The 18,646-nt window shown below is 41.5% G+C and overlaps 1 protein-coding gene across 1 annotated transcript in view; it reads right to left on the reverse strand.

Annotated features, from left to right (window-relative positions):
• Positions 1–2,311: 2,311 nt before the first annotated feature.
• HSPA4L (heat shock protein family A (Hsp70) member 4 like) overlaps positions 2,312–18,646 on the reverse strand; it is a 2,148,355-nt gene continuing 2,132,020 nt past the window's right edge. Inside the window, exon 19 of the mRNA XM_044061754.1 lies at positions 2,312–3,019. Within this exon, the coding sequence (XP_043917689.1) occupies positions 2,822–3,019 (198 nt within the window). The 3' untranslated portion in view covers positions 2,312–2,821. The remainder of the gene's footprint in view (positions 3,020–18,646) is intronic.

Raw genomic sequence — 18,646 nt, forward strand, 5'->3', positions numbered from 1 at the left:
TGCAAGACTCTCATCTAAATCTGCACAGAAATGAACTTCTGCATCATTTTTTCCACACCTTCTTCCATCAGATTTCTGGGTGAACGAGTCAAGGCCAGAGGAGGAGACTTGGACCTTCCATTTCAAAAAGGGTGAAGGCACTCTTAAAGGCACAGGGTGAATGGAAGGTGAGTACCTGGTCCTGGGGAGAACTGTAGGACTCGAGGAAGTCTGATCCAATTGTTTTTTTCGTCAGATCCTAGATAGTCAGATCCGTGGCTTTTTCTTCCTCAAATCCAAGGGTGAAGAACTCTGGGACCTTCTTGGATCCAATGTAATTCATTCTTAAATGGCTCTGAAGCAGAGGTGGATGAAGAAGGCAGCTTCAGAGAAGAAAGCTTCATTTCTTTAACTTTACCTTTGGGGGACTGAGCCCCAGATATTGCTTCTTCAAAGGAAGATGGCATTAAGCCTTTTAATATCAGCTTATTCTTCCTTTCAACAATAGCCATAGGATTAAAATTATGACCGAAGGAGCAATCTTCTGGTCCTAGGCAGTAAACACATGGTGTGTGGGCATCTGACAGTGGTAGCCTGTGCCCACATTTAATACTCTCTAAATCCAGATGGGTCTTTTTCCACCATTATACAAACAACTATAACTAATGCAAGATGAAGTAAGAGAAGTTTTGTTTTTATCTATATATAAAGTAAAGATATGAAAAATATTACCAACAATGGTAAAAAGGTACTACATGAAAGTGTAGAAAGATAAAGGACAGACTTATAATAAATGAAGATGGGAAGGAAAGGGAGAATTACCAGCTATGGTAATCTGAGAACTACATACTCGTACAAGGGTAAGGGTTAAGAAAAGTAAGCAGGAACACTATAATATGAGAACGATATTGAGATTCAGGAGATTATAAAGAAGGAAAAACTGTCACTTATCTTTGAAAGCTCAAGAGCTAGGCTAACCACAGCTTTCATGTTAAGCGGCAAACAAGATCTAAGGTAGCTTAGGGCTGGTGAATTATGGGTAAAGGACAAGCTCGAGGGCTTCTTGGTTACCATGAGCTTTAGTAACAGCCAGGCTGAATCTGAACCCAACAGTTGAGGATAGAATGAAAACTGACAACATCAGATCTACCATTACACTTACAAATATTTAATAGATCAGACAAGACAGGGTCAGTTCAGGCTCTCAACACAAGGCAAAGGTTGCAGCTTTGTAGCCTGTATGACAGCGAGGAGAGGGGCAAATGCTTTGAGACATCTGCCTAGTTTTTATGACTTAGGTCTTTTCTTTTAGTGAGAAAGCACTGTGGTCACTCCAGTGTGCAAGTATTTGGACAGGTACTTACCAAAAAGGGTATTATATTCATTACTGGCCTAATATGGGCAGACTACTGTGGAAAACGTACATCCCTGGACTTGTATGCAAAACCTCCATAGTCTCCTGCTTTCAAAAGGATTATATCTAGAAATAGTAGTCATCCAGGAAGTAGCCTCAATAAGCATTTGTCAACAGAACTTTGAAGGAATGTGCTAAGCTCTCACAGCAACTAGTTTATCAACAAGTAAGCCAGTTTAGTGCAAGCTGGCCAAGTTTGACAACAGCTGAATACAGCAGCAACAGAGAAACATTCCACATCCTAATGGATGCCTGGTGAATGTATAACACTTGGTCACCATCTGAAGAAGACAAGAGTGGAATACGGAGAACTGCCTGTAGGTGTATAGTGAAAGTGACAAATGGAGGACGTCAATACGACAGGTAAAAAAATTACTATAAATTGTAGAATCTTGATTCCTAGAGTCAAGCATGTCTCTGGAGGTGAACTCTGAATGACAAGCCAGTTAAAAAGTTCTGAAGCAGACAATACCCAAAAATAACTGGGCAGAAAAAAGCCATAGAACATCCTTGTTTTTGCAAAAAGAACAAAAACTGCATCTAAAAGGCTATTCTTTACAGAAGTGGAGCAGCTGCTTAAAGCAGACGGTGTTAGATAAAGGTACCACTCATTTCAAAAGAAAGGCTTCCACTGCATGTCAACTTCTTACAGAAATACAGAACTGGCAAAATCTCTAAACCTCAACAGATGGTCTGATGGTCTTACTCACATTGTTTATACTTACCTGTAACATGCTTGTTTTTCCTGCTAGAACTATCAGTCCAACAGATTACATATCTTTTAAGTTAACTGGTAGCTGACCCTAACCAGTGTATTCCATACTATGCTACATAGCATCAGGGAGAACATTTAAAATTGTCATATAATACTGCTGTCCTTAAGATGTCCCAGTACACAACTACTAAAAAGAAAGCCACTTCACTTTTCAAATTCAAAATTTTATTGTCACACACACACCAAGATGCAACAACACAACCTATATCTCTTTCTCAGTATATTACAATGAAGTATCCTTCCTTCCTTCCTTCCTGACAATGTGCACACATTTATCTGCAAAGAAAACTCCTACTGTACACTATTAAAGGGTATCAGGTGGGTGTTTCTGCATTTTGAAACAGACTGGGGTTCTTGCTCCTTGAAATAAACTAAGCACCTTTACATTCATTGAACTGTACAATCTGCTGGTTATAAAAAGTCTTGTAAGTGCAGATGAAAAGAATATTTGGACTCTATATTGAACTCATCATCCAGCATAATTTTATATGAATTGCAAGGCATTAACTGACATCTGTATAACTGATAAGGAAAATGGGCACGTAACAGATAAACTACGCACCAAAATAAAAAAGGATGGAGAGGAGGACAAATGCTGCCAAAAGAGGTTTATGTTACTGAAATAAATGAACAAATGAAAAGAACTTTCAAGCTCAGTCCACTTCCATTTGTGCAGACTGCTGTTTAGTTTGCTGAGAGTTTTCAGTCCCTGAATTCTGATTGCCAGTTGCACTCTGTTCATTCGCTGGGCCATTATGCTCTTTGTTAACCTTCTTTTCTTTCTCTTCAGGTGGGAACTCCACTTTAGGCTTTGGCTTGCTGACAATGGGGTGACAAACATTATCCAGCTCCTAGTTATTTAAAAAAATAAATAGTTATTACTGCTGCAGAGTACATTACAGATCAAACCTGAGCAGTTGCTCTACTTCACAGTAACTTAGATCAGATTTCAGCTACACAACAAACACCAGCATTTAAAATACAATACATAACAATTGGGTTGTTTTAATTTTTCATTTTGAAAGTACTGTAACATAACATTTTCTTTTTGTGGCTGACTAAAACAAATACTTTACATGTAGGCAATATCTGATGTTAAAGTTTCCAGTAGTTTATTCACTTAACTTGTCCAGCTACGTACTTAACTCAGCAAACTACTTGAAACTTCAACATGGTGTCTTTATTCCTCCCACGGGGTGGGTATCAGAGAGAGAGAGAGAGAGAGAGAGAGAGATAGCCTCCTAGATCAGCCAGCTCAAGTGATTTTATCTGGACTAATCCTTTGTACTCTGTTTCTTGTTAGTCCTGTCACCCTCAGGGTCAGAGGTGGGATGCCAGACTTCATTCGAATCCTCTGGACTGCCTCTATTTTCTATCTTTTTAAGATGAGAAAAGGCCGAATTACCATAAGAGTCTAACTCAAATACTTCTCTTGCAGAGCAATGACTAACAATGGTTTCCAAGATACAAAAGTGCAGTTGTGTACACTTACCATAAAAGTAGATGTTCAAGTGTATTCACTGTTGAAGTGATTTCCTGTTGTGGAAACCCTTGGCTGGCCTGACTACCACAGTAAAACTCTCTCTCTTCCTAAGGCTAGTGGGCGCCCTACTCTGACATCTGTACACTTGGGTATAAAGGGAGCCAGCCGATGCCATTACATCAGTTTTTCTTGCCCTTTAGAAGGCAAGAGTCTCCAGATCCCAGGATAAAGCATAAGCAAGACACAAAGGTAGAAAAAGGGGTCTGCAGGTTAAACACCCATGGGGTCCTTTGGATAGTGCAGAAAATAGAAGTAGACTTCTACTGTAGGTAAGAAGGGGGAAGGAAAGAAGACTGCAACAGTGAATACACTCGAACATTGACATTTATGGTAAGTGTACACAACTGTACTATGTTCTTTGTGTTTCACTGTTTGTAGTCCCAACATGTGGGATAATTCCCACAACTGGGAAGAGGGTGTAAGGTAAATTATGGAGAAGAGGAAGCCCTGCAATATGGCAGTGGCAAATCCTGTTCTAGACTTGGAGCAGGCTGACAAGTGGTAGTGTTCGGTAAAGGTATGCACAGATGACCAGGTAGCAACTTCCAAAATGTCTTTGGTAGGCACTCCTTTCAGGAAGGTAGCAGAGGTAGAAGTGGCCCTAGTACAGTGAGTCCTTACAGTTTCAGGAGGCTTCTTGCCATGATGGGTGTAACAAAAAGAAATACAGTGGGAGATCCACTTGGAGATAGCCAGATTGGAGACGGGTTTCACAGCCAGTGGCAAAGGAAACAAAGAGTCGGTCTGATTTTCTAAAGGATTTAGTTCTGTCAAGATAGTAGCAAATATGTCTGTGCACATCCAAGGAATGAAAGATTCTCTGCCCCTGTTCTGAGGCTCAGGGAGGAAGGTGGGAAAGGGTATGGTTTGATTCAAGGATGTATCTGTGACCACCTTGGGTATAAACAATGGATTAGTCCTGAGTGATACTCTGTCTGGGTGGAATATGAAATGGTTCCACTGCCATGAGAGCTTGCAGCTCAGAGATCCTTCCAGCTGAGGTGATAGCCAGCAAAAGGGATGTCTTCCAGGTTAGGAATTTTAAATCACAGCAGAAGCTGCCAGTTCAAAGGGGGGGGGGGGGTAGTGTCAGTTTTTCTACAATAAAACTGAGGTCCCATGGAGGTGTGGGTTGTCTCCTGGGAGGTCTGAGGTGGACCACTCCCCTTATGAACTGTTTCATCAGAGAGTGGGAAAAGATAGGAGGAAGCGTGGTGATGTCAGCTGAAATGGCAGAGGTGTGAATTTGATGGAAGAAAAGGATAGGCCTTTATCCACCAGTGTAGCCAGGCAATCTAAAATGGCAGACATTTTGGCTAATTTAGGATTAAGGCCTTGTTGCCAATATCAAACGGAGAATCTTTTCCACTTGGCTGAGTATGATTTCCTAGGACTAGGTCTTCCAGTCTATTTGAGAATGTCTTGAACCTGTCTGCTTAGGGTGCGTTAAGAGTAGTATTTTGTGGAACTATCAAGGCTGACAGTTTGAGAGTCTGTAGGCTAGGATGCACAAACCTCCCTTTGTTCTGAGTCAGAAGGTCCACTCTCTGAGGTAACTGCCATGGTTTTTCATTAGTTAAACTCAGTAGCAGAGGACACCAGTGCTACCTGGGGCTATTAGGATGGCCCTTGCATCTTTTTCCCTGATTTTTAGAAGGACCCTTGGAAGAAGAGGCAGAAGAAGGAATGCATAAAAGAACAGGTGGCTCCAAAGGAAGGCTCAAGCATCTGTCCTCCAGGTTGTGTGTACTTTGCTCCTGGAACAGAATATTTTCAGTTGAGCATTTTCTTTGGTGGCAAAGAGGTCTATCTGTGGGGATCCCCATTTGTGGATTATGTTGAGAAATGTTTCCGAATGCAGATACCACGTGTGGGAATCCATGACATTTCTGCTGAGATGATCTGCTAGAGTGTTTTGAGTCCCTAGGAGTTATTGTGCCATGGGGTGCAACTCCAGAGAGTGAGCTGTCTCCCAGACTTGCATCGATGGTTGACAAAGAAGGTAAGAGGGGATATCCTCTTGCTTGTTTATGTACCACATAACTGTGGTGCTGTCTGTTTTAACAAGCAAGATCCCTGGTTTCTACTGATCTTTGAAAGACACTAGATTCTTTTGCACTGCCATCAGTTCTTTCCAATTTATGTGCTTGTGTTTGAAGTGATCCTCCCATCTACTATGGGAGTGAAGGTGTTGGAAATGATCCCCCCAGGGCAGTCTTTGAAGCATCTGTGGTTAAAGTTCGGCCTTAAGGGATGAACCTGAAGGGAAGACCCTGGTTTGGGGCACATGCCCATGTCCACCAGGCAAATTCCTCCTTGAGGCAAAGGATAAGTGGAATTTCTGTCTCCAAGGACTGTGAGTGCTGGCACCACAGATTTTTGAGGTACCACTAGAGCTTCCTCATCTGTAACCTGTCCAGAGGGATCAAGAGCATACAGGATGGCATGTAGCCTAACACTATGAAAAATTTCCTGGCTGAGAGGTATTATCTCTGCAGAATATTTTGGAAGCATTGAGTCAAGAAGGAGACATTTTCTGGAGGGTGGAAGGCCTTTTGAAGGGAGGAATCCAGAAGAGCCCCAGGAAAACTATCCTAGTGGATGGGTCTGTGTTGGATTTCTGAAGATTTATGGTGAACCCCAAAGAAGTGAGGAAGGTCTGAGTGAAGGCCAGATCCCTGAGGAGCTTTGACTGACTCGTGGCTTGAATGAGGCAGTCATCCAGATAGGGGTAAATCTGGATCCCTCTTATTTTGCAGAAGGCAATCACAGGAGCTAAACACTTTGTGAAAACCCTGTGAACAGTAGACAAGCCAAAGGGCAGTGCAGAGAATTGAAAGCGACTGGTACCTGCCCAAAAGGGAAGAAAAGTTCTGCAAGACCCCTTGATGGGAATGTGCAAGTAAGCACCTTTTAGGTCTAAGGCAACCATTAAGGTCTGAGAGGCTATCATGGGAGGAAGTTGTTGAAGAGTCAACATTCTGAATTTTGGTACCAACAGGAACTGACTTAGGGTGGACATGTCTAGCATAGGGTCCAAGAGCCTTCCTTTCTGGGAACCAGGAATAGCCTGGAGTAGAATCCTTTCCCTATTTGATGATCTGGTACTAGTTCCACTGAGCCCCTGTGAGCATAGGCTGTGAATCTGAGAAAAAGCTTCCGCACTTTGATTTTGTGGAACATGTGGGTAAACTGAACGTCTTAATGGCTCTTTGAAAGTGAGCTTGTTACCATCTGAGATAACCTTCAGAACCCACTTGTCTGAAGTAATGAGGGGCCAGTTTTCTTTGAACAGGGATAGCCTTCCTCCTAGTCATTCTCCTATCTTTTCTGGAGAGGGTGGGGGAGGGGAAGGGGAAAGAAAGAGTCATTGCTACTCTCTTCAAGGGACCTGTGGCTTAGATCTCACCTGCCTGTGGATTCCTAAGGACCACTGCCTACGCCTTTGTGATTGCTGCTGCCTTTGAGGGCTTTCCCTCCAAGATTCCTCTGGCCACCTTCTGATTAAGAGAGAAAGGATCAATGTTTAGTGGGAAAATTGTTATTAAACCTAGGAGGCTGAACTTGGAGGAAGTCCTTGGTAGTTTGCATGGATTTTGCTTTATCTTTCTTATCTTTTTTAGCAAAGCCTTAGCTTTTGGCCCCAAAAGGAAGTCCTTATCCAGGGGTGCATCTAGAAGTTTGGATTTGACATGGTCTGGTAGGGTCTGTTACCCTAAGCCAAGCATGTCTTCTAATTACACAGCCGGATATAGCAGCTCAGCTAGAGGCCTCCATAGCATCATGTCCACAGTGTAAAGAGTGTCTAGCCACCTGGGAGCTGGAAAGGCAAAGGTACAACAATTCTTTAGAAATATTCTTGTCCTCCACGGAGGAAATCTTTTGTTTCATTTTATCTAAAATACTTTGTTGGTATTTATCATACCAAACTGGCAGTTAAGGGCTCTCGTGGCTAGGGTAGAGGAGGTGTAGACTTTTCTTTTACCAACAGCAACCAAAATAGTAAAAACAGGGATTCCAACCACTGTAGCCACCAGTAACAGAAGAAAAACAGGCTGGAAGGAAGCACTCAGGTTCACAATTTCTTCAAGGTTTAATGGCACAAAAAGGTAGATGAGCAACACACCAAAACGCTGATAACACTCCAAATAAGTTTTCTTTCACAAGAACTTCATCAGAATAATAAATTACATAGCAAAGGACCATTAAATAGTTCCCCCAATCAAAAAATGACCAATAAAATCACAAAATACAATTTAAAAAGACATTTAAAATTCCAAGTGCTGCCACCTGGTGTCAGAAAGTACAGTTTTGTACCTACCATAAATGTAGATGTTCGAGGATCCACATTGCTGCAGTCCTAACTATTGGGTAGTCCGCTGTCCAGTCGGCCCGAATACAAAAGTATATGGCTGACGTCGGTCACGGCGCATTGGACTGACGTCAGTACGTCAGGGTACTAATGCGCATGACCGACGTCATATCCTCAGTCTTTTCTTGACCCAGATGTCAGAAGACCCTAAAAAGACAAGGTCAAAACCAAAACATACCAAACATACCTGCACCAAAAATATATACAATATATACAAAGGTACCAGAATATAATCTCACCTACACAACCACCCCTAAACACAGAGGGGAAGGAGGGAGGGTAAATTGGACTGCAGCAATGTGGATCCTCGAACATCTACATTTATGGTAGGTACAAAACTGTACTATGTTCTTCATTCCACATTGCTGCAGTCCTAACTATTGGGTAGAATCCCAAAGCAGAGGTAAGGGAGGCTGGCAAATCATAAGGAAGCAGGAGCTGATAACATGCCTTGCAAAATAGCTGTGGCAAAACCAGCCCTAGACTTAGAGTAGAGAGGAAGGTGGTAATGCTTAGAGAAAGTATGCACTGAACTCCAAGTAGCTGCCTCCAAAATATCCTTAGTTGCCACCCCCCTTAAAAATGCTGTTGAAGTGGCAGTAGCCCTAGTGGAATGAGGCCTAATCCCAGCTGGAATCTCCTTGCCATGATGGGAATAACAAAATGCAATGCAGAACCCAATCCACCTAGAAATAGTTTGTTTTGACACAGGCTTGCCCTGCGAACTCAAAGCAAAAGAAACAAACAACTGCTGAGACTGCCTAAAATCCTTAGTCCTGCTTAAATAATAACGCAATTGCCTGTGTACATCTAAAGTGTGCAAAATCTTTTCCCCTTTATTTTGGGGATCTGCATAGAAAGTAGGCAAATGAATAGTTTGGTTTAAAGCCACACTAGAAACCACCTTAGGCATAAAGGAAGGATTAGTGCGTAATGATACCCTATCCTTATGAAAAATCAAAAGGCTCAACCGCCATAAGGGCCTGTAACTCAGAAACCCTTCTTGCAGAAGTAATGGCCAACAAAAAGCAGTCTTCCATGACAAGTATTTCAGTTTAGCAGTAGCCGAGCTCAAAAGGTTGTAGAGTAAGTTTCTCCAACACAAAATTGAGATCCCAAGCAGGAGTAGGAGCTCTTGGGGTCTTATATTCTTTGCCCTCTAAGAAATTGCTTGAACAAAGGATGTGAAAACAATGGTGGGTCACAATCATAGTGAGCTGAAATTGCTGCAGCATGAATCTTAATGGAAGAAAGACAAACCTTTGTCCAATAACTCAGTAAGATATTGAAGAGCCACACTCAAATTAGGCTCCGAAATCTCCAAATTCTTTGCTGCAGTCCAAAATAAAAATCTCTTCCATTTTTCTGCGTACACTTTCCTTGTACTAGGTCTTCTGGCTTCCATAATCACATTTAAAACTTGTTGAGGAAGTTGAGACCTGCTGTCTTTCAAAACAGAATATGCCAGGCTGTTAGATGAAGAGAGTGAAGCTTGACATTGAGCAGGCGACCGTCCCTCTGAGACAACGGTGTGGAATCAAGGGTAAAGGCCATGGAGGCTTCCTTACCAGACTCCTCAGTAATGGGTACCAGTGCTGCGAGGCCAATCTGGAGCTATTAAAATCATCCTTGGCTTGTCTTGTCTGACCTTTAGAAGCACCTTTGGGAGAAGAGGCAGAGGTGGAAAAGCATACACATGAAGATTTTTCCAACTGAAAGAAAGAGCATCCACTTTCCAAGCTGTGTGATGAAATCCTTAGGTGCAAAACTTTGGCAGCTGGTGGTTTAGTGGAGAAGCGAACAGATCTATGTCTGGAGTTCCCCAAGACACTGTCAATTTTGAAATACATGAAGATCCAGTTTCCACGCGTGGGGATCCATGATTTGCCTGCTTAACACATCTGCTAAGGAGTTCTGTGCTCGTGGCAGAAACCTTGCCTGAAGAGTTAGTTGCAAGCTGAGCGCAGTCTCCCATAAAATCATTGCTTGCCTGCACAATGGGTAAGAATGTGTTCCCCTTGTTTGTTGATGTACCACATGACAGTTGTGTTGTCTGTTAGAATCAACACCTGCCCTGGAAGAAGTAACTCCTTGAAAGCCATTAATGCAAACTGGACTGCTAACATCTCTTTCATGTTGATATGTAGATGCTGTAGTCTGGCAGGCCACTTGTCTTGTATCCATTTTCCATCTAGATGAGCTCCCAAGCAATGTCTGAGGCATCTGTCGTTAGAATCTGACTCGCCTCTGGCGGGTCACAGAGAGTCCCTTGTTTAGGTGACATTCCTGAGCCCACCACAAAAATTCCTTTTGAATGCAAGGTATTATTTGAATGACAGTGTCCAAATCCTGGCAGTGCTGTGTCCATAGATTTGTTAGACACCATTGTAGCTTCCTCATATGCAGTTTGGCATTGGGAAGCACCAGAATACAAGATGCCATGAACCCTAAGGCTTGAAGGACTGTCCTTGCAGTCAGCCCGGACTGAAGAGATAGTTGATGGAAGTAACTGGATAGATTCTTTTGTTTGTCCGGGGTTAAAAAGGCCATCTGGGCTGCTGTATTCAGTCTCACACCCAGAAAGCACATGTCTTGAGAGGGTACTAGACTGGACTTTATTTCGTTCACAGAATACCCTAGGCATCTTAGCACTGCTATAACATATTCCAAATGCTGTAGAAGGTCTTCCTTTTCTTGAGCCAGAATCAGGCAGTCGTCCAAGTAAGGATAGATTTGAATTCCTTTTAGCCTGAAGTAAGCTATCACTGGAGCCAGAACCTTTGTGAATACTCTGGGCGCAGTGGATAAGCCAAAGGGCAATGCAGAGAACTGATAATGAAAATTTCCAGCTCGGCAGATACTTCCTGCAACTTAGCCTTATAGACACATGAAGGTAAGCTTCCTTGAGATCTAAAGTTACCATCCAGTGATCTTTGCCCAGCAGAGGTAAAAGCTGTTGTAACGTCAACATTTTGAACTTGGGAATGTCCAGATAAGTGTTGAGGATAGATAAATCCAGAATTGGTCTCCACGTGTTCCCCTTCTTTGGTACTAGGAACAGGCGAGAATAAAATCCTAGGCCCCTTTCTGGCACAGGAACTGACTGAATGGCTCCTATTTGGAGCAACAGAGAAATTTGCTTGTGAGCCTCTTTTCTTTGTAGAGGAGGAATGTCTGGCATGCCTTTGAAAGGAGGCAAGGTATGGAAATAAAACCTGTAACTGTGGTGAATGATATCCAGAACCCATCTGTCTTGGGTAATTAAATCCCAATTTTCTTTGAAAAGAGACAGCCTTCCTCCCAGAGGTGCTGCCAGGCGAGAATGTACTGGCAGCTGAAAAGGCAGGTCATTGGGTCTGCTTACGAAAGGACTGACCCCTGCCCTCACCAGAAGTCTGAGCAGGTGAACTCCCTGTCCCTGGGCCTAAAAGAACCTTGAGCTCTGCCCCTACCACGTCTAGACCTACCCCTAGACTGGGAATCATAAGCAGGATAAGTCCACCCTTCGTAGGCCAATTTCTACTAAACTTGGAGGCTGCACCTGCAAAAATCTTTAACAGTTTGCATAGACTTAGCCTTGTCCTCCATTTTCTTTAAAACTGCTTCAACAGGCGAACCAAACAACACATCAGACTGTAAAGGAGCATCCAAAATCCTTGTCTTAACATGCTCAGCTAAGTTCTGATCTCTCAACCAGGCGTGCCTCGAAGAACAGAACCAGTGGCAGCCACCCTCGAGGAGGCCTGCACAGCATCAAAACCACACTGCAAGGAATGTTTACCCACCTGTTCAGACACATGAACTAAATCCTGCAACTCTTTACACTCAATACCTTCTGCCAGAGCATCCACTTTAGATTTCAATTGTGAAAGGAGGTAATTCTGATATTTTAACATGTGAAACTGACAATTCAATGCCCTCATGGCTAAAGTGGAAGAAGTATACACATTCTTTCCCCATCTATCCAAAGCCCTTGCCTCTTTATCAGGAGGAACAGGATTTTTAACCACAGAAGCCTTCACACCTTTAGGCCCCTGAGAGACAGTTTCGGGTCTGCCCTAGGACTCTTAAAAGATACTTATGAGCTTCAGGCACCCTATAGTACCTATCCGGTTTTACTGGTGCAGGAGGCAAAGAATCAGGATTCAGGAAGCCTCTGCAAAACATCTTCCACCACATTCACAACCCGAGGTATCGCTAAAGGCCTATGCTGGGGTAAAACAAGAATTCCCTAAGCCTCTTCCTGGAATCAGAGAAATCTTGACCTTCCCATTTAAAATGCTCCCTCATGGAATGCAGAGTCTCTGAAAATGAAAAATCCTCAGGAGGAGAAGCTGAAGGAGTAGAATCATCCACATCAGAATCAGAATAAGGAGGATACTCCTGCAAGTCTTCAGCCGAAGACTCAGAAGCCTCCGAACAGTGCTCAAAACTCTCAAACTCAGGTTCCACCCTAGGCCTCTTATCAGGAGGGGCATAGAACCTCTAATCATAGTAATCAAATCCTCTGCCATTTTAAGCATATGTTTCTTAGGCAAAGACCCTGAAGCACTAGGAGAAACCCCCACTGAAGCTACACTAGGCCTGCCTCTCAAAGAAGCCTTGGAAACAGAGGGAGGCTCTAACCACCTTAGGAAGAGAGGGAAGAACAGCCACCTGAGAAGCCCCTCAGCCTGGCCTACTTCCTGAGAGGATACATCCTGTAACAATAAAGTCTCTCCCTGAGACTCCAAAGAAACACCTGGCAGAACCTCCGGCTCCACTGAGCCTTCTAAAGAACCGGCGTCAGGGACTGTTGGTTCTTCCACTCTAGGCTTTGCTGCTTTATCCTTGCGCTTTTTGGCGGGCGTCGGAACATCCGGCGGCATTTTATAATTACAACGCTTCGCAAACACTAACCTGGCACAGTCTAACCTTCTCTTAACAGTGCGTTTGTTAAATCTTGCACAAGAGCGGCATCCAACAACGTCGTGCTCAGGCCCTAAACAAGGTATACACAAAGTATGGTAATCCCTATGAGGTATCTGTTTCCCACAAAATACAGTTATTCACTTTTCTGACATCCGGTTAAATACTGAGGCAAGAAAAAAACAAAATATTCCCCAGCGAGTACTTAGCCAACTTTGATTCGGTCTGAAACTCTGACTTCAGAAACTTTCAGAGCGCCAACCTACACTTTCGCAAAATTGCTTCTGCATCGGACCATGCGGCAAAAAAGACTGAGGATATGACGTCGGTCATGCGCATTAGTACCCTGACATACTGACGTCAGTCCAATGCGCCGTGACCGACGTCAGCCATATACTTTGGTATTCGGGCCGACTGGACAGCGGACTACCCAATAGTTAGGACTGCAGCAATGTGGAATGAAGAACATCATGATAATTACATCCTAAAAACAATCGTAAAAATATATATGTAAAAACTGTTCATGCAATCACTCATATAATGTCAATAAAATAACTCAATAGTATGTTTGTAAAAATTAATAAAAATACATATTTATACTAGTAAGAAATGTGCATTTGTAAAAGAAATGTAAGTAAATGTGTTTGTTTCAAAAGTTTATTATAGCTTGGCAGACCTGAGTTTTAGTAGAGGTGTTATTGAGATATTCTCATTTAACCCGGGGGTCCTGCTTGCATCTAGGGTGATAGCCACAATAATTCCCTATACTCAAGGATAGTCCCCCATGTACCCCCCCCTCACATCCTGAATAACAACCTCTAAAATAAAAAACTCAAACCTTGCCTCTGGGCAGTCCAAAGAATGTTTATATACAGCATTTTTGACATTACGTTTCTTAAAATCATACATGTGCTCATAAATATGTCTTTTCAACTTTCTTTCAGTCCTGCCCACGTAAAAGGCTTCACAGGTCTTGCATGCAACTAAGTATACTAGCCCACTACTATTACAGTTACTAAAACCTTTACCATACACCCATTTATTCCTACTTTTAAAAAAAACCTGGTCAGTGTTAGAAATAAAATTGCACTGTGTGCATGCTCCACATTTAAAAGTACCTTTTCTCTTGGTGGTGTGTGCAGGCTTCTGTTTACCCCCACCCTCCAAAAGGTCTTTCAGATTTTTTTCCCTCTTATAACTGATCTTTAGGGGTCCCTTGTCAACACCTTTGAGATCCGTCAATGAAGTGAACCTGTTCTATTCCTTTGTTACTGTGTCCACTACCTTTTTAGAGTCCAAGTTAAAATCTAAAGTAAGAGCTTTGGAGTAAGCTGAGGGGTTAACTTCACTTAATATGTGTTGATTTGTGTCCAGTCTTTTACCCAACAATGGGTAGTACCTGATGTGACATAAATTACTTACATAGGTACGACTGTCCACCAATAAGTCCTTCGGGTAACCTCTTTGAATAAATAAGTCCCACTCCAAAGAAAAATCACCATCCAGAGAAGTCATTCTGGATGTTCGAATTAGCTGACCTTTGTAGATGTTTTTTTTTCTGTATAAAAGAGTGGGTACTAGAGAATTGTAGATAAGAATTTAAAAATGTGTCTTTACGAAATATTTTAGACTTAATTCCCTCCCCAGTCTTAATTAGACTCGCATCCAAAAAATCAAGTCTATCCATATTTACAGAACTGGTAAATTCCAAAAAGGTGGCAGTAGTATCCAAATAGTTCAAAAATTCATGTAACTTCTCCTCGGTATCAATCCAAAAAATAGCTATATCATCTAAAATCTCTGATAGTAGGACCAACAGTTGCTATATACAGATTTTAAAACATATTTTTTCTCCCACCAAGCTAAAAATATATTGGTGTATGTGGGGGCACAATTCGCCCCCATAGCTACACCCTTGATTTGATGAAAGAATCCCCACATTTCCATCAGTTGTAAAATGACTGACAACTGGTCTGTAGATGGACAGGCCTTATCTAGTAAGGCTTCCTCCAACCAGGCTAATCCTAAATCCTGGGGAATAACAGTGAACAAATCTTTGATATCAATCATGACAAAATAGTATTGTCAAAGCACTGGTCTGTTTTAATTCCCTTTAAAAAGTCCCAGGAATCTTTTAAAATAGTCTTTTCTGTGCCCCAAATTGACTTTAATTTTATGTCAAGAAACTTTGCTATGGGTGCAGTCTTTGACCCTTAGGCCGAAACAATCGGTCTTAATGGGGGGTCAATAGGGTCCTTGTGCACCTTAGGTATGCCAAAAATAGTAGCTATTCTGGGTTGAGCTACATGTAAATACTTGTGGGTGTCCAGGTCAATCAATCTATCCCACAGTAAGTCATCAATGACCAAATCGATTTTTTTATATGCAACAAAAATCTCATTTCTGGACACCCTCCTGTATGTACTGGAATCACCCAAAATGTCTAACATCTTGCCTTCGTAGATAACATTGTCCATCAAAACGGACCCCCCTCCCTTGTCTGGTTTCATGACACGCACATTGTGGTTCTGTTTGAGTTCCTTTAAGACCAACAATTCCCCAGTCGTGAGGTTGTGTTTAAACCTATAAGGGGAAGCACAGATAGCCTGTCTTAATTCTTTTTCTACTACCATTTCAGAATTTTTAATTTGTGTGTAGAGGTGGGTTGAATTCACTTCTTCTCTTTAAAGTCTCTGAATTTTTCTCTTTGCCTGTACCATCGAACATAACACCAAAATTTAACGTTCTTGTAAAGGTCTTAATATCTAAAATCACTTTTGTCAAATCACATTTGTTATTAGGATTACATTTGAAACCCCGGGCTAAAAGATTAAAGTGGTCAACCTTCAGGTCTGCACCACTGTAGTTAAAAATTTTATAATTATTAAAAGAATATTTGTTCTCACACCTAACTATATTCTCAGTGGCTAAAACTAAGGTGGGTAACACTAGAATCCCCCCCCCGTCGAGCTCCTCTGTTCCCCCTCCAAATAGGGTTTTGTAAGTATTGGGGGCCTTTCTGATTCATAAGATCTCTTGGAGCGACGGAGGGGAGGGAATTCTAAAGGGTCATAGTTAATCCCTTCTTCACTTTGTTCTCCATAATTTGCCTCACCATCATCAACATTAAGTTGATGTTGGAATCAACAAAAGATGTGGATGTTAATAATGCCAGAGCATGTTCCAACAAGAAAGGAACTTTTGGTTGCATGAACTGTAAACAATGTAGATTCATTAGTAACTCATCCTTTGTTATCGTAGAACATTTGAGACACACTTTTTGGGCAAAAAAGTACTACAGTTGCAACAGTGAATGTGTGGTTTATTTAGCCACTTACACAACATGTAAGAATTATTACATAGGGAAAACTAAGAGAAGTCTAAAACGTAGGATATACGAGCACACCTTAGCTATAAAGAAAAAAGATAAGACCAATTCACTATCTAGACATGCACTTTCTTGTACTACATTCAAAAAGTTTGAGTTTTTTGTTTTAGATAGTGTTGATAAAGTTTTATTAGCCGGGGATTTAAACAACAGATTGGAATGCAAAGAGGCATTTTGGCAGCTCCTATTTGGAGCGGATGTATCACCTGGCCTAAATGAAGTTATCAATTTGAAATGTTTTTTAATGTATAGATAAAGTATGTATGTTGAATTGAGTGACATTAAGTAGGATTCATTGTTTAATTGTTATACATACATGTACATATTTTTACATGTCTTTTTGTTTTGATTTAGAATTTTAATGATTTTTTCATTGCAACATTTCCCGTTATTTAATTTAATTTATTATAAAAGGAAGGGGTGGGTTGATGTATGTTTTTTTCTGATGAAGTTCACGTTATTAAAGTGAATGAAAGCGCCAAGTTTATTTGGTCCGAGTGTGGTCTTTGGAAGTTGGTTCGTGCTGGTGTTCCTTTTTGGTTTTTGAACTGTTGGATTTTTCAAGTTTTATTTGAGTTTTAGTAACTCTAATACTAGTGGGCTAGTATACTTAGTTGTGTGCAAGACCTATGAAGCCTTTTCCATGGGCAAGACTGAAAGAAAGTTGAAAAGACGCATTTATGAGCACATGTATGATGTTAAGAAACGTAATGTCAAAAATTCTCTATATAAACATTCTTTGGACTGCCCCGAGGCAAGGTTTGAGTTTTTTGTTTTAGAGGTTGCTATTCAGGATGTGAGGGGGGTGCATGGGAGACTATCCTTGAGTATAGAGAATTATTGTGGCAGATCACCCTAGATGCAAGCAGGACCCCCGGGTTAAATGAGAATATCTCAATAGCACCTCTACTAAAACTCAGGTCTGCCAAGCTATAATAAACTTTTGAAACAAACACATTTACTTACATTTCTTTTACAAATGCACTTTTCTTACTAGTATAAATATGTATTTTTATTAATTTTTACAAACATACTATTGAGTTATTTTATTGACATTATATGAGTGACTGCATGAACAGTTTTTACACATATATTTTTACCATTGTTTTTAGGATGTAATTAGTATGTTCTGACACCAGGTGACAGCACTTGGAATTGTAAATGTTTTTAAAATTGTATTTTGTGATTTTATTGGTCATTTTTTGATATGTATGCCGCGGTGGTACGGCGGTAGCATTGTTACCTCACAGCAAGAGGTTCTCCCGTTCTATTCTCGGCTTGGCAGTGCCTTCTGTGTGGAGTCTGCATGTCCTCCCAACGATTGGGTAGCGTTTGAAAGACATGCATGTGTAAATGGGTGCACCTTTGTTGAAGGTTGGACGTCGAGCAAGCACCTCGGCATTTCGTAAAAATCTACTGCCAATCATTAGCGGACCGGAGTTCTGCTGTGACGACCCCTTACCTGGAAAAAGCCGAAAGAAAAACAACAACAACAATATTGGTCATTTTTTTGATCGGGGGAACTATTTAATGGGCCTTTACTATGTAATTTATTATTCTGATGAAGTTCTTGTGAACGAAAATGTATTTGGAGTGTTATCAGCATTTTGTTGTGTTGCTCATCTACCTTTTTGTGTCATTAAACCTTGAAGAAATTGTGAACCTGAGTGCTTCCTTCCAGCCTGTTTTTCTTCTTTTTTTACCAAACCTATCAAGGGCCCTGCTTTCCTTGTCAGTAAGTTAAGGATTTTTAGAAAAGTTGACTGTTACTCCCTTAGGACCTGCAGTGACAACCTCTGGGTCTGAAGAGGGGTTTTTGAAGAGAAATTTATGAGAGTCCAGTGCCCTGCAAAACCTGTCTGGTTTTCAAGGAGCTGGGGCTAAAGAGTCTGGGTTCAGGGAAGAGTCTATAAAGACATGCTCTACCACCTCTATTACAGGAGGAATAGCCAAAGGATTGTGTTCTGCGAGGTCAAACTCACTAACCCACTTTTTAGATTGTGGGTTTTCATGTGCCTCCCATTGGAAATGTTCCCTCATGACATGGAGTGTTTTCCCAAGGTGATGTCTTCAGGAGTTGAAGAAGATTCTCCTCGGAATCTGAATCTTCAAAGAAAATAAGGTAGGATTCATCCTGAAAGACAGACCCTTCCTGGTCAGAATCCTCATCTGAATCAGGAGATTCAGAGAAAACTTCAGGGGTAGGATTCCTCTTCCTTTTTCTTGGAGAAGACTCCAAATGGTGTTGCCTAGTTCTGACTAAGGAG

The sequence above is a fragment of the Protopterus annectens genome, chromosome 2.part0 (assembly GCF_019279795.1).
Source record: "Protopterus annectens isolate FY-2018-M chromosome 2.part0, PAN1.0, whole genome shotgun sequence".
Lineage (NCBI taxonomy): Eukaryota > Metazoa > Chordata > Ceratodontiformes > Protopteridae > Protopterus > Protopterus annectens.